The sequence below is a fragment of the Bubalus kerabau genome, chromosome 1, assembly GCF_029407905.1.
Source record: "Bubalus kerabau isolate K-KA32 ecotype Philippines breed swamp buffalo chromosome 1, PCC_UOA_SB_1v2, whole genome shotgun sequence".
Classification (NCBI taxonomy): domain Eukaryota; kingdom Metazoa; phylum Chordata; class Mammalia; order Artiodactyla; family Bovidae; genus Bubalus; species Bubalus kerabau.
The window spans coordinates 93,167,576-93,184,590 of NC_073624.1; the positions used below are offsets into that span (position 1 = coordinate 93,167,576).

Genomic DNA, 17,015 nt, shown 5'->3' on the forward strand with positions numbered 1-17,015 from the left:
ATATTTGTACCTCCTCTTTGATGTCAGTTTTCCTTCTTTTAGACTTTTAGCACCCAAAGGCACTAGCTTTGTGGGCTCCTACTGCTGCGGGTGTAGAACCTTGCGGCCACGTGTCTTTGTCTGTGCGTTAGTCGCTTCAGCCGTGTCTGACTCTTTGCAGCCCCATGGACTGTGGCCCGTCAGGCTCCTCTGTCCATGGGATTCTTCAGGCAAGAATACTGGAGTGGGTTGCCACGCCCTCCTCCTGGAGATCTTCCCAACCCAGGGATCAAACCCTAGTCTTTTACGCCTCCTGCATTGGCAGGCAGGTTCTTTACCGCTGGCTCCACCCGGGAAGACAGACACTTAATGTACTCTCTCCTCTTTAAAAAAAAATTTTTTTTTAAGGAGAAGCTACCAACCCAGAATTTTCTAAATCACCCTTTTAAGGGTAAAGCTACTGTTAGGACTTAAGGGTGGGGCCAGGGCTGGGGTGGTGTCCAATAAAACTAGTTGAATGTGTGCTGTGTGCCAGGAACTTTTGCATGTATTTTCTCATTCAGGACTCATCATAAGCACTCAAGGTAGGAGTTATTCCAGTTTTACCTATTATGAAACTGAGGCAGAGTTGTTCAGTAACTTGTCAAGGAGCCAGTAAATGGCAGACTGAGGGTCCAGACCCAGGTCCAGGTCTGCCTCATGCCGAACCCTTTGCTTTTTCTACCAGCTAAACCATCTCAGGGCTTCCTCCCCCTCCTGTCCTGGTTAAACATTCAGGTCGTTTGGATAGCAAATTTCTTATTTGCAGACATAGTTTTTCTGATGGACACACAAACATACCTTTTGCATTAGATGAATTACTTTAGCCAGCTGCCTGATGATGTAGTAGACCTAAGAGTTCAGTTTCTCAGTGCATTTCAAGGGTTTCACTCTGTTGCTTTTTATTTGTTTGAACTTGCACGGTGCCTTAGGTGAAATACCATCTGTAAGAAGTCATATATATTTGACCTAGAAAACAGCCAAAACAATTCTATGATTTGAGTTTTGGGAGAAAGCAGTCTGGGCTTATTCTCAAGTTTCTGATGTGGAAAATGTCTAGTTACTCTCCTAAATGAGGTGAGAGGACATCTACAGAGAATGGAAATTTGAATGTCCTGAAGTTAAATTCTTTTGAAAATCTTTTGTAAGATTAGCAAAGTTAAAAGAAGAGAGAACTAATCTTTGAATATTTTATCACTGATTTTTTTCCCCCAAAAGAAAAATTATTAAATAGATAAAATAAAAATTCTCATCTTCCAGCAGATTGAACTATTTTACGAGTTTATTTCTGGCTAGACTATGAAAATATTGTATGTTTTCACCCTCCTTCAATATAAGAATAGTCCTCCTTATTTGTAAAAAGAAACTTCAGAGAGTTTTAAAAGTAATTTAGGGTTTCACATTCTTTGGAGTCTTCTTGGCCACTTGGTAGGGGAAGATAAAGGCCAAAATGCCCAGTATTTGGCTTAAGGGGTAAGGCTATTGTTTTCTGTGACTATGAGCCTTTACTCTGTGTGTGTGTGAACCTTTATATATTACCTCTGAAAGGAGGATGTTTGGAGGATGGTGGCTGGTACATATAATTGATTGAATGGAATTGTCTTTGTAAGAAGAACATGATAAAATTTAATAATAGAAAACTTTTTTTGTCTTCTAGCCAGTGTCTCCTGGACATGATCCAAGCCTCTGCCTTTTTCAGTTTTGCTAAGATTGACCTCATTCACATTCTCGGCTACATTTTGGCTCTTTCTCTGTGTGTGTGTGCTTATATCCCTAATAGCCGTAACCCCAGTCCCACTCCCCATCTCCAGTCACAGCCAGCATATCCCACCTTCCTGGTCAAAGATTTACATGTAGAGGATAGAATAGGTTTTAGATACAGGTATAGATTTGAAGGTGATGACTCCAGAACTTTTTTCTCTCAGTCTCTCATTTCTCTCCCTCCTAATTACTCCTTAACAAAACAGAGAGGCCCCACTCTCCCTTAGCTGAGAATTTAGTAATGATGTGTAATCACTTCTTGCTTTTTTTTTTTTAAACTGCACTTGGACATTTTCTCCAGTTGGCTCTCATTTTAAAAATGACTAAAAAAGACAATTCACCCAAAGCTCTGTTGCAGGCAGGGTGGTGGTGGTAGTGGTATTTAATGCCTTCTTGAAAGTCATGTATGCTTTGGAGTGAGTCATAAAAGTTGTTTATTCCATGCTATTCATTTTATGAACAATAGGTTAGTTAGTTTTATACTTTTATTGCATCTGATAGGGGGACCACCTACAAATGAACAATGGACAAAGAACACTAAGACCACAGACCTAGATTCTAGTCTAGCTGTATATCCTTATACAAGACATTTATCTTTTCATGTCTGTTTCTTATTCTGTCATAAAGGTAACACCTTTCCTGTTTATTGAAGAGGACTTGATGGCAGATTAAATGAATTGTCAGAATATTTTGAAAATTTAGAATGATGGCCTTATTATATAAGAGGCATTTAATGAAGAGGGAAGTAAACTGATGAGCCATGAGATAAATATCAGTCCTAAATTTCAAGTATCTGAGGATCCCATCTTGATCCTCCCATCTGCCTGGGCCTGCAGGAGCAGCGGTAAGGCCTTTTTCCTTCCTGGTTCATGGGAGATTGAACTTACAACTTTACACATCTGCCTGCTGCTCCAGGAATGCAGTTCTCTTTCACAATTGAGGGTTTGAGAAGTTGTGTCTTCACCCCCCAGTGTCTGTCTCTCTGTCATCTTTCAAGACCCAGCCCAAGAGCAACTTCTGTGAAGTCGTCCCAATCTCTTTAAAGCTGAATTTGGAACTTCTTTCTGAAAATGAACACAATGTTGTGTTTAAGAGGGGGCTCCTGGAGCCAAGTCTCTCTGAGTTCAGTTCCTGATCCTAGCACTTACTCGGTATGATTGTGCGCAAGTTGCTTAAACTTGCTGGGTCTTAGTATCTTCACCTATAACATAGGGAATGATGGTAATAGCAGCTGATAGAACTGCCTGAGCCTCTTCTAACAGAGCCTGATACATAGTAAGCCCTTGATGAATGTTGTTGCTATGTACTTATTCTTATTGAATATTATAATTATCTTTTATCACCATTATTTCCTTCATACTCACGTAGAACTTTGTACTTAATCTCTAGTGTCTTCCCTGTCACTTTTATTGTAATTATTTGTTTAGACCTGGAACTTCCTTTTTTTTTTTTTTTTCCTTTAATATTTATTTATTTGGCTGTGTGGGATCTTGGTTGCAGCACATGAAATCTTTGATCTTTAGTTGTGGCATGTGGGGTCTAGTTCCCTGACCAGGGATTAAACCTGCCCCCCTGCATTGGGAATGTGGAGTCTTCGCCACTGGACCACCAGGGAAGTCCCTAGACCTGGAACTTCTTGAAGACATGGATACTGTTTTATTCATCTTTGTTTGACACTCTGTATCATCCATTCAGTGCTCAAAAATATTTTTTTTACAGCATCTTCCAGATCCCCCAGCTGTTACCCCCTCTGACTGACTAGGTGTGACTTTGAGGCTGGGCTGCATGGCACATCCCTTTTTATTTCCTTTGGAGCAGAAAGAAATTATGGCTGGAGCTGTAATTCTTGCTCTCTGTCCAACAACACCCTATATACATCTGACTTGGTGGCCCTCCAGAATTTCTCAGACCCTGTGTTTATTTAGCACCTAATTGCTCAAGGTGCTGCCCAGGGTCATCTGTGAGAACTACTTAGCATTGCTCTGCTCTCTCTGGGAGATGAGAATCATAAGGGAACTGCCAAACATGGCCATACCCATACAGCGGAGGAAAACCAGCGAACCGCTAAGTGATTGCATCTTGACGAGTTCAGGTCCTAGTTCTGCTATTAGAAAGCCCAGACCCAAACCACATGCCACTGCTCTGTCAACATTCCTTTCCCTCCCCAAGCAGAGGGAGGGAAAGGAACCCTTTCCTTCTCCCACAGCCCACTCCGCGCTGTGGAGAATTAGTGATGCCTGTCTGCTTTGTCTCCTCTTGGAACACAGTTGCTCCCCCGAGACCCTACCTAGCCAGTAGGATAGGCCTTCAGTAAATGTTTGTGGCTCTTGGAATTGTCAGTTACCAAGAGCCCATATTGAGTACTTTTAATCACAGATAAAAACTTTGCAAAGTAGATACTATTCTTCCCCACTTTGCAGACATGGAAATCAAGACTCATCAAGAGGTTAAGTGAGACTTGTCTGGAGTCAGATAGCCAGGAAGTGGTGAGGCTGTGCTGCACGTGCAGCTGTGTCGAGCTCGTAGGTTCTGAACCACAGTGGTGCCGCCCCACCAGTGTAAACACACGCTCCCCTCCAACAGCTAACTGACTTGTGGGACGATTCCTCCTATCACCACCGACCTTGAAGAGGCTGGATTGGCAGGCGCACACCCGCCTCCTTTCAGGCCCTCTGTCGGTCTGCTTGGAGAAGAATTGTGGGCTGCCCATGCCAAGCCACTTGCATTGATCCCAGGTGGCAAGCAGGGAAGTTGGGAACATATTATTTCCTTTCTCTCCAATGCCTGACACCCATCTTGCCATAGGTCTAGTGTTGGCTCAAGACTGTGGTGGTGCTGAAGCATCTAGACAGTCTCGGGTCACTGTCTCATCAGGCTTGGTGCCTTCATGCCTCTAGACCCCAGGAAGTGGCTACTCTTCTGAGTGTTCATGTTGGTGGAGAAATACTAATATGTTACCCTAGTAGGAGGGGAAGGCTAATCCTCCCTATATTTGTTCAGTACTCGGAAAACTTGAACAACAGGTTTAACTTAGCTTTGTGCCATTTTAATGCAAATTTTATACAGGTATAGTTACGGCACTCCTTTTTGCTCCGTATGCCAGATGGCCAAAAATCTGTTGTAAGAATGCCTGTGATGTGACTTAGTGTCTGTGAGCTCCCTGGGCTCCATGCTCTCCCTCGAGGCCATGTTGCCCAGACAGCCTTCTCCTCACATTGTCTGTGGAACCGCCCAGCACGCTGCAGAGTTCTTCAGTGCAGCCATTGGCAAACTTCCTGATCTTTAAGACTCTTTGAAGGCACTTGTTAGAAAAGCAGGTATCTGGGTCTTAATCCAGACTTAGTGAATCAGAATCTTCAAGGGAAGGGCCTGGGAATTTGTATTTTTACACGTTCCTCGGGTGAGTCTTAAAAACTGGAAAAGTTGAGCAAGCATTGCTTCAGTGCACCAGAAGTGCTTAGCAGCAGGTGGTGAGAGTGATAAGAGTGCAGACTGGGGGAGGCACTGGCAGCAGTGCGGTAACAGATCCAGCCATGTGGGGTAACTGAAGGCCTTCTGTCTGGTCTCGCTCTCTGGCTATGGGATACATCACTTTCTGGTAGAGTTCCTTCTGCTTCAGTGCCCAGTGATTTTTGTATTATTTATTCCTCTCTTGCTTCTCTGGCCAGCTTTGAGGTCTAGCTGTCAGGTTTCAGTAAACTTTTTGGTTCACTAAATTTCTCTCCCTGGGCATTTCAGCTCCTCCTAAATGTAAAGACCTCTTTTTCTCCCACTCCCAGTTTCCACCCAAGCACGTGTGTCTCTGATTTATTATTCCCTGGGTGCTTTCATTTTACCAGTTCATTCAGTCACTCATTCAACAAGTGTCTATTGTGCCAGGCTTTGGGCAGGCTGTAGAGATGAACAAGACACAGTCCCTGCCCTCAAGTGCACCGTCTCGTAGGGACACAGATGTGTAAACAAGGTACCAGTGATGTGCTTAGTGCTATCCGGAAGTATGTGCAGAGCTGAAGGGGGCACCAGGAGGAAGTGGCTAACAAATGGTGGCAAGTGTGACTTTTGAGCAGGTCTTGTACCCAGAGAAGAGGAAGGGGGCATTTGTGAGTGCTGTCACGGGAGTCCTCACTTCTGTCTGCAGTGTGTCTTCTCCCAGGGCTCTTCAGTGTCTTTTCTTGTTTATGGAACAAATGGAGCTAATTGGCGTGGCTGAATTAGACTCTCTTGATTGACTTTTTTCACAACTCAAGATGGTTGGTAGTTGATTAATGTCCAAGATACCAAGTCTGTCAGTTACTGACAGTGAATGGTTGGCAGTCAAAGCACTGAAGAAAGCTTTTAAAGGCTTTTTACTTTATCAGATGTGTTCTGAGGCAGCAGAAGAGGTCTTTGTGCCCTTAAGGGAGTGGCGTGTGCGAATCAGTGAGTGAGTGAGTGAGTGAGAGAGAGAGAGAGAGAGTGTGTGTGTGTGTGTGTAGTGGAGATTGGAGAGCTTGAGAGTGTGGAATAGGACAGGAGAATGCTTGTTTCTTTTTCAATGAAAGACATGATTTCCTGCTTCTTAGGAAGGTTTCCTTGGTAGGCTCCCACATCCCTGCTAGTTTTGTGTATTGTTAGAGATGACCTAAACTCTTGGTTTTTATTCACAAAAATGCACTGTGGGTTTCTCTAATTTCACTAGGAAAGCAGAGATGAAGGGCCATTTGTGATTAAATTTGTACAGTCTAGTAAGTAGTCATGATTGCAATTTAAAAATCTTTATCGTTTCTTGAAATAATGGATGCTCATTGTAGAAAAATTATAAAAGACAGGCAAGCAAAATTGACAAAAAGCTGAAACTTGTAATAATCTTACAAGTATTAGCTAACCATTGTTAACATTTTGGTGTTTAAAATTTAGATTTTCTTTTTGTGTGTATACCCGTATGTATAAAAATACTTTTAGTCCCAAAATTGAATATGCTGCATAAACTGTTTAGTATAGTTCCTTTTTTTCTGTTATATAATGTGACCATCTTATCATATTAACAAATATATACCTACAGAACCATTCATTATTATTTTTTTTTAAAGACGCTGAACAGGCTCTTTTTTTCTTTCCAAAATGTGTTTATTTGTTTATTGACTGTACTGGGTCTGTATTGCTGCACGTAGGCTTTCTCTAGTTGGGGTGGTCGGGCTTCCCATTGTGGTGGTTTCTCCTGTTGCAGAGCGTGGATTCTAGGCCCATGGGCTCAGTAGTTGTGGCGCATGGGCTTAGTTGCTCCAAGTCTTGTGGAGTCTTCCTGGACCAGGGATTGAACCTGTGTTTAATCATTGTCAGTTGTCCCCTCGAGGGTAGAGCCATTCTGATTTGAAAGCCACCGAAACAGATGGTCTATAACATAAGTGTCTAGAGTCCTTCCAGTGTTACCATTCAAAGACTAACTCAGGGAATATACTTACGTTGATTTTTGTACACCTCTGTGAATTTTATCATTGGATAAATTCCTAGAAGTGCAGTTGATGAATCTGAATTTTGATAGAAATCACATTTCTCCAGAGATTGTATTATTTTTCATCTATATCCTTATAGTTCCAAATCTGTATCTCTTTCCAAAGTTCTAGATTCATATAGCCAACTGTTGATTGGACATTTTCTCTTGTGTGTCTGATAGACTTTTCCTAATGAGCTCAACGCTTATCTTCTTCAACCCAGTTCTTGGGGTATATCTCTGTCAGAGAATATCATGACCATCTGCCTAGTTGCTCAAGCCAGAAACCTCCATCCTACACTGAATCAGTCATCAAATCCTACTCAGTTTTCCTCCCTAGTGTCTCTCTTAATCCAGTCACTTCTTTTCCTCCCTTCTACCTCTATCTTGGATTTAAGCTACTAGTATCTTGCCCAGATCACTATAGTAGCAGCAGGGCAAGCACTTCTCTCTCTGGCTTTTACCCTTGGTTCCACATTCCTCAGAAAAAGTGAACTTGCTGCACTCTATGATCTGCGAGTGTTACTCCTCTGTTTAAGCTGTTCAGTGAGCTCTGCTTCATCTCCCCCATCTGCTCCATCAGTCAAATGCTGAGACCGACATATCTGACGTTCATCACCCATGAGTTCAAATCTCTGTATCCATCAGTATGGGCTTCCTCCCCCACCATCATATATATTTATTCACCGGATATATTTATTCCCCCAGCTTTGAATTACTGTCCCTTGAATGTCCCTTTGTTCTCTTGCTGATTTCCTGGTCCTTTTAACCCTGCTCTCTGCCCATCCATTTTCTACCCTTTCTTTAGGACAAAGCAGATTTCTTGAAGTCTTCAGCGCCATAGTTTCTCCTCTGTTAATCAGTTTTATCCTTACTGCATTTATCATGTATGTACTTTTTTGTGTGCTTCACGTATACTTTTCCATTTAACCTTTTGAAAAAGACATACACATATATCAAAAATACAAACCAGTGAACCAAGTGGAGAGATGTGGGAATTCCAGCTCCGGGTTCCAGCACAGGTCCTAGCGTGCAGAAGGGCCTTTCAAAAATCCCATCCAGGTGCCTGAACCTTGATTTCTCCCTTAACTAGACTTGTGATTTTATGTGGTTCTGTATAGCTGTGTAATTGAATACCTCCCAAGTCAATTGCATTCATTTGGTCAGAGTGAAACCTTGGAGAGAAAGAAGATCGTTTGTCTGCTAGCCTTGGCACATTCCATTTTAGTATATCTTAAATGCCATGGAAACAGGGGGTGCCTAGGAACTTGGGGATCTCTGACATGGAATGTAGCATGTTGCGCCGCTAGATTGGTGTAGGGAGGGACCAGCCCTGCAATTTTCCACAAGAAGTCAGCTCCAAGCCTGTGGGAAATCACACATAGCAAAATCCTTGGCAAAGAACCATACATTTTTTCCCCTACTCTCTATGTGGTAATTCTGTAACACTCTGTAATTAATTTTATTTTTACAGTGAACAACCACAGAGTAAGAATAATAAGTAACCTATTTCTGTTCTTGCTATTTTAGGGGACATCACACAGAAGGGATATGAAAAGAAAAGGTCGAAACTCCTGTCTCCTTACATCCCGCAGACACAAGGTAGGTAATGCGAAGTGGTTTTAAACCTTCTCAGTATTTTCACACTAATGAATGCTATCTTACTGGAGATCTGTCTTTTTTGTTGGTTCCTGTTTTTTCCCTCCCTTCCTCACCAGGGAAGGGAAGGAAAAAAAGAGGAAAGAAAGGAGGAAATGAATCTTAATTGAGCATCTGCTGTGTGGTAGGCACTTTAAAAATACCCAAGGTCATCAAATCGTTCACACAGAGCTTGGGTGGTGGCCACTGTGTCTGTATGCCACTGACATGGTTCAGTGGCAGCAGATTCCAGGTCAGAGAAAGACTGCATCTGATGCTCGAGTATGAACTGTGATGGGCGGAAGCAGGGGAGGCAAAGATACGAAGGAGGGACAGATTCAGTATTGCAGAACAAACCAAAGACTGCAGTACCTGGGGATTTGGGGATAAGAACCCTAAATAAACCTTTTTGCAGCCTGACTTGTGCAGAAAGACTGGCATGTTCTTTATATATCAGAAAGTCCTGAGTCACTTTGTGCTTATTTCCAGACGGGTTGCTGGAACCTTTGCCTCTAGGCAAGGCTGTCTGTTTCTAAGTCATCATATTTTTGAAGTTACTCAGCATCCAGGATTTCCTCTGATGGCCTGTTTCTACTTTAATCACTTTTACTATGAGGAATTTTTTCTTTATTTCTCATTTCCCCTCTGCAGTCAGAGTCCGTTTCCACATGACTTTTTTTGTGGAACTAATAATCATTGCTTTTATTTCTGGATTATAAATCCCTTGAGGACTTTGGAGCCCCCATGGTTCTAATGTTAAGGCTTGCACAAGGTATATAGTTTGTAAATATTTGTTGAATGAATAATGGAATAAATAAATGAATAATGGTGGTATACCAATAGATTTCACCGAAGTCCTTGTTTTATTTCCTGCACTCTATTTGGAAATTCCTCCCAGTAAAAACTAGTAGGTCAATGCCTAGATAGCCAGTTTAAAGTATCTTAATGAACAGATGGATGTAGAAAGAGGTAGAAATCAGGCCAGTGACAGCTAATGAAACACCAGCTTTTGCTGAGCAAGGCATGTCACAGAAGGGGAGTCCTCTGATTGGCTGCTTAATTATGGATCTGGCCCATGCCTCTGTAGGCCCAGAGATTTACTGTAGTCACTTTGTGCAAAAGCAATCAGATCCTGAGAAAATAACTCAGTAAGGAATGTAACTATAAAAAGGACCATGCTCCGTCTGCTCTCTGTAGTCAGGTTATATAGAAACTAAATCATGTTCAAAAACCAGTTTATCAATTTATTATGAGAAACCACTGAGACACACTCTAGTCTGTGTGGTCAGCACATTCTTGCCCCCTGGGCAGGCCTACATGGGGAGCTTGATCACATACAGAAGGTTGCTTAGTGAGCGTGGATTTGACGAATCAGACTTTTAATTAAAGCAGGCCAAGGGAGTGTGACATGGCATCTCACAGTAGGGATGGTTGTGCACGAGATCTCATGGGGGAAATAGAAGTCATCTGATGGCAGCTCTTTCAGCTTCCTGCTATCAGAACTTCAAACTCACCATATTAGTGCCCATCATGTTTATGACCTCCTGCCTTCTGGTTGAAAAGGTGGCCTCTCCATCCTAGCCAAGGGCAGTCCTTCCACCAGTGCTTGGGATCCCACCCCCTCCTCCCTTTTCAGAAACCTTATCCTATCACCCAGTGACACCCAGGAGAGGGCAGTGGGAGTGAGCCACCCTGGTGCAGGCAGTGAGGGGTGCAGTATCTGTAGAAATTTGAAAAGCGGTAATAAAGCCAACAAAAAGTTGGTCTGCCTTTTCTTATCATCATGGATAGCAATTCTAAATGCTGTAAGTAGTAAAAATCTGCTCCCACTGAGGCGGACAGCTGCATTGCCCCCTTGGCGTGCCGCTGCCGTCAGCTCCCCTGATGCTCCTGTGCAGGCACCCTCTCCCTCTGAGCCAGATTCTTATCCCAGCAGATCAGCATGCTCATTACTCTTCTCTTTAAAAAAAAATCCTCCTTAGTCTACCACTTCCACCTTTACCCTATCTCTCCTTTATGATGAGACTGCTGAGAACTGTCTCTGCTTATTATCCCTGTTTTCTCAGCACTTGTTCACTTCTCAGCCTGTCCCAGTCCCTTGCCAGTCTACCTCTTGAAACACTTCTTTAGAAACACTCTCCGCATTTTCTCACTCCCCTCTTGTTGCTCCTAGTCATCTTTGCAGGCTCCTCCTCTTCTGTTAAATCTTGGAATTCTCAAGGCAAAGCCTCAAGCCCTCTTGACATCTCACTCGACAGCAGTGGTTTGCAAATTTTAGCCTGCATTGGGATCACTGGAGAACTTGGATATACAGATTGCAGGACCTGTCGTTCTCAGTGTTTCGGATTCAGCTGGTCCAGGCTGAGGTTTGAGAATTTGCATTTGTGTCGGGTTCCTGGGTGATGCTGCAGTTGCTGGTATGGAGAAACAGTGCTCTGTCTCTCTAGAGCTTTTCAGCCATCCCTGTGGCTTTAATTATCATTTATAGATAACTCCCAAATATGTATCTTCAACTCAGATCTCTCCTGAACTCCTGATCATAGATCCAGCTGCATATTTAACAACTCCATTTATATATCTTAAAGGAACCTTCATTTCAACCTATCCAAACATATCCATTAAATGTTACGTATGACTTATGCTCACACCACCTGTACCACCAGCACCTTCCCCTCCCTACATGTATACATTCACACAAAATTATTAATACATTATCCAGCGTCTCCCAGACTTCTAGTTTCCACTTCTGAGTGAATAGAACTCCCATTCATAAGCCCAACAACTAGGCTTAAAAGTCATCTCAGCAGTCTCTTCATTCCCCATCTCTTGCCTGTTACCAAGTTACATTTTCTGCTTCTTCATGAGTCAGTTTTTATAAGTTTAATTTTTCTAGGAATTTGTTTTGTATAAGTTCTCAAATTTATTGTTAATGACAGTATTCTCTTTATTTTTAGAGCCTTTGCTTTGTTTGTGTATAACTCTTATGTCTTCTCTTTTTTCTCTTGATCAGTCTTCCCAGAGGTTTGTCATTTCAAAGAACAAGCTTTTAATTTTGTTGATCTTTTTAGTGTGTCTTTATTTTCTCATTTATCATTTTCAGCTTCTGTATGTTTTTCCTTCCTTAGACACTCCTTTTCTAAGTTTCCTGAGTCAGATGCTTAGGTTTTCAGTTTTCTTTACAAAGGTGAGTGTTTCTCCATTTGACTGTGGTCGGAGAACATGCCTGTTCAAAATCAAGTCACAATTAGAACTTTAATTCTCCTCCCAAACAACACGAGGACTTTAAGAACAAATGCATTTTTAGTACCTGCTTGTCTATATACCCCTCAATTATTAGTTATTATTGTTCTGTGTAGTTAATAGTAGTTAATATCTGTTTGTTTTTTCACTGTTCCTTTGCATATATGACTCTTTCCTCTCAGTTCAATTTCCTTCTTCCTGAAGTTCATCTTGCAATAGTTACATATTTTAATCAGAGTTTCTTAGTGGTAAAAAATTCTCTCAATTTGCATTTATCACTTTTCCCACCTTTGTTCTTAAACCTATTAATCTTTCCCAGAAATGGATTGTTTGTAGGGCTGGTTATATTATACAGGTTCTGTAGCAAAAGAAAAGATTACCCTTCGACATTTTTACCTCCTATATCTTTGTAGATTTTGAAGGAGGTATTTAGTTGTTGTTTTTTTTTAATGACGTTGGATTTGATGAAGATTTTATGCCTGCATGCATGCATGCATTCTCAGTTATGTCCAACTCTCTACAACCCTGTGTGCACTGTAGCCTACCATGGTTCTCTGTCCATGGGATTCTCCCGGCAAGAATACTAGAGTGGGTAGCCATTTGCTACCCCAGGAGATCTTCCCGAGTCAGGGATCGAACCGGAGTCTCTTGCATTGCATGTAGATGCTTTACCGCTGAGCCTCTGGGAAGCCCAGATTTTAAGCTTACTGAACAGAATTAAATGAAATGAAAGTCAGTTTAACACTTTTAGTAGGAGTTTGCTACTTTTTACTTCTAGAGGGATTGAATCTCTTTCAAACACTGTCATCTTGTTGGATTTCATTGTTTCCAGTTGTGAGGTGCTCCATTGAGGGGGGCTCCTTGAGTATAGTGTATAAAAGTAACATTCTCCACTAATCTCCCTTGAAAGAAAAAATTAATACTGCCTGCAGCATTGTGCTGCTAGAACAATTAGGTGCACATGCTTATCTAAAAATTTAGTGAGTGATTTTCTGTACAGAATTGATCTGAAGTTATCTTGGGGTGCATATTTATGTATATTTTAGATTTTTTTTTCCCAAATGTTACATAAATCTTTAAAATAGGACTGCAGAAAAAAAAAAAAAAGTCTAACAGGAAAAATGGGGAAATAGGGACGAGAACACAAGGTTGAATAAAATACTTAGTGGACATTGAGTAAGGACAGTTGGGGTAATAAACATAGCTGAATTCACTATCACCACAGGGGCTAGATTTTAAACTTACTGTATGTCAAAAATCTGATGTGTCAAAACTACCCTTGAAAGTCACTTAAACCCGCCAACATTGGAACTGATTGTTGTTTCTTTACACCAAACCCAAATTTTATCTGATATTTAAGGGCCAGGCTGTGTGAAATTCATATCTTGATAAAGATTAAATCCATATCCAGGGCCTCAAGATGCTCTCCCTGTGAGAGACAAGGGAGAAATGAGGATGTGGCAGGTACATATCTCCTTGTTCTTTTAAAAAATTATTTGTTTATTTTTGGCTGTGCCAGGTCTTCGTTGCTGCAGGGGCTTTTCTCAGGTTGCACAGAGCAGGGGCTGCTCTCTGGTTGTGGTGTGCGGGTTTCTCATTGTTACGGTTTCTCTTGCTGCACCTTCTGGACTCTAGGGTGCCTGGGCTTCAATAGTTGTGGCTCATGGACTCAGCTGCCCAACAGCATGTGAAATCTTCCATTCCAGGGATTCAGTCCATGTCCCCTGCAGTGGCAGGCAGGTTCTTAACCATTGGACCACCAGGAAAGCCCTATATCTACTTGTTCTGAGCCATATGCTCTTCAAAAGGAGTAACCCATGGAACATCTACGAGAGTCTAGATATAAAGCTTCCCACATGCCTTAGTTAGCAGCTTCGCAGAGAGAAGAGGCCAGAAATAAGCTGTCTTTTGGCATGGCCCAAAGAATTGAATTTTCAGACCACATATGCTCTCACTCCTCTGTAAATTAGTCACTCTTGGCCGTTCTTAGAGTTAGAGGAAAATGAAAGGTTCTGCATAGTGAGATAGCATCCCAGTCTGATCCTGTAGTCTAATCTTGAAGATACTTTGGATACAAGTAGCTGATTATTTCCAAGTGGCTTTTTTTTTTTTTTCCCCAAGTGGCTTTAATAGAAAAGAGTTTATTATATTTCGATATGGGTTTGCTGACAGAGCCTCAGGTCAGCATGTGTTTACTAAGTGCTTTCTGTGTTCCAAGTACTGTTGAGACAACCAACTAGCATTGGACAAGACAGCCTGAGATCCCCTGGCTTGCTCTCTTGTCTGCTAGTGGTTTGCTCAACTAGGACTATCACTAAGACAGCTTCCTTGACCAGCTCTATCACAAACAGTCCACACTCCCATGATCTGAGTTGCATTTTTAAGAATCTCTCTCTGACTACCCAATAGATTATGATTTGTTCATGTGTATTTTTCCCACATAGGACTCGTAAGGTCTTTAACATGATTTCTTTTATTTTTATTTTTAATTCTTTACATCCCCAGTTTGTGGCATGAGTATTTGGCACATAGTAGATGGAACTAAACAGAAGGAATATTTAGAATTTAGAAATATTTCCTTGCATAAACATCTGTCAGCTTCCCAGGTGGCACAGTGGTAAAGAATCCACCTGCCAGTGTAGGAGACGTGGGTTCTATCCCTGGGTCAGGAAGATCCCCTTGGAGAAGGCAGTGGCAATCCACTGCAGTATTCTTGCCTGGGAAATCCCACAGACAGAGGAGCCTGGTGGGCTACAGTCCATGGGGTTGCAAAGAGTCGGACATGACTGAGTGACTGAGCACATAAACATCTGTGGAGATGGAAGTGTCAGGTAGTGAAAGAAGCAGACTGCTCTACGGATTGGAGAATTATTGGTCCTGGCAACTTGTCTCCACCTTCAGTAGATCTTTTCGTTTAGATCTGCTAAATCTCAAGAGATTGTACAGAGCATATTGATTTTCATTGGAGATTTAGCATTCCTCTTCATTTTTTTTATTTTTAAAATGAAATGAATGAATCTGTTTTAAATAATCAAATACTACTGTGAGGTTTGTAACAACAACAAAAATAAGCAGTATCCTCTTCTTCCCCAGAGACCACTTCTTTCAACTGTTTTAACCGTTTCTTCTGGTGTTTCTGTCTCTCTTTCTGTGTAACATTTTACCAGTACTTCTTGACTTTTTTTTTTCCCCAACATGAGACATTATTTATGCATTTCCTACTATAAAAAATTAGAATTTTTCCTTCTTATTCATTCCTCCCCCACCACCTGGATACCACACACTGCTTTTCCCTTCATCCTTGCTTCTCATCTCCCATCTCCTACTCATTGTGCACTGCGTTTTCAGTGCATTACTTGTGTTATTGCTAAATCAGCATTCGGTGCTTGCCTTATTTTGATTATATAAATAATCAAATATCAAATAATATAGATATTATTCACAGCTAAATCACTTGGTTTACTAGGATTACATTTCCTTTTTTTTTTTAAACAGTTAATCCATCATTTTATTGTTATTTCTAGGGACAACTCTTGATGCCGTCTCTCTTCCTGAACTGATTGTTCCCTTATCCTGCTACAGGCCTTCATTATCTTTCTAGTGGTGTTTTGGGAAGGAGTAGAATGTGAAGTCCAGTGGGCCTTAGGAAGCATCACTGCGAACAAAGCTGGTGGAGGTGATGGAATTCCAGTTGAGCTATTTCAAATCCTGAAAGATGATGCTGTGAAAGTGCTGCACTCAATATGCCAGCAAATTTGGAAAACTCAGCAGTGGCCATAGGACTAGAAAAGGGCAGTTTTCATTCCAATCCCAAAGAAAGGCAATGCCAAAGAATGCTCAAACTACCGCACAATTGTACTTATCTCACACGCAAGTAATGCTCAAAATTCTCCAAGCCAGGCTTCAGCAATACGTGAACCGTGAACTTCCAGATGTTCAAGCTGGTTTTAGAAAAGGCAGAGGAACCAGAGATCAAATTGCCAACATCCGCTGGATCATGAAAAAAGCAAGAGAGTTCCAGAAAAACATCTATTTCTGCTTTATTGACTATGCCAAAGCCTTTGGCTGTGTGGATCACAATACACTGTGGAAAATTCTGAAAGAGATGGAAATACCAGACCACCTGACCTGCCTCTTGAGAAACCTGTATGCAGGTCAGGAAGCAACAGTTAGAACTGGACATGGAACAACAGACTGGTTGCAAATAGGAAAAGGAGTACGTCAAGGGTGTATATTGTCACCCTGCTTATTTAACTTATATGCAGAGTACATCATGAGAAACGCTGGACTGGAAGAAACACAAGCTGGAATCAAGATTGCCAGGAGAAATCTCAATAACCTCAGATTGCAGATGACACCACCCTTATGGCAGAAAGTGAAGAGGAACTAAAAAGCCTCTTGATGAAAGTGAAAGTGGAGAGTGAAAAAGTTGGCCTAAAGCTCAACATTCAGAAAACGAAGATCATGGCATCTGGTCCCATCACTTCATGGGAAACAGATGGGGAAACAGTGGAAACAGTGTCAGACTTTATTTTTTGGGGTTCCAAAATCACTGCAGGTGGTGACTGCAGCCATGAAATTAAAAGACGCTTACTCCTTGGAAGGAAAGTTATGACCAACCTAGATAGCATATTCAAAAGCAGAGACATTACTTTGCCAACAAAGGTCCATCTAGTCAAGGCTATGGTTTTTCCAGTAGTCATGTATGGATGTGAGAGTTGGACTGTGAAGAAGGCTGAGCGCCGAAGAATTGAGGCTTTTGAACTGTGGTGTTGGAGAAGACTCTTGAGAGTCCCTTGGACTGCAAGGAGATCCAACCAGTCCATTCTGAAGGAGATCAGCCTTGGGATTTCTTTGGAGGGAATGATGCTGAAGCTGAAACTCCAGT

The 17,015-nt window shown here is 41.8% G+C and overlaps 1 protein-coding gene across 4 annotated transcripts in view; it reads left to right on the forward strand.

Moving 5' to 3' along the window:
* Positions 1-17,015, forward strand: part of DIP2B (disco interacting protein 2 homolog B) — a 232,581-nt gene that overhangs the window by 103,321 nt on the left and 112,245 nt on the right. For all 4 annotated transcript variants that reach the window (XM_055583293.1, XM_055583288.1, XM_055583274.1 and 1 more), the window contains exon 2: positions 8,780-8,851. In XM_055583293.1, the coding sequence (XP_055439268.1) occupies positions 8,780-8,851 (72 nt within the window). The remainder of the gene's footprint in view (positions 1-8,779; positions 8,852-17,015) is intronic.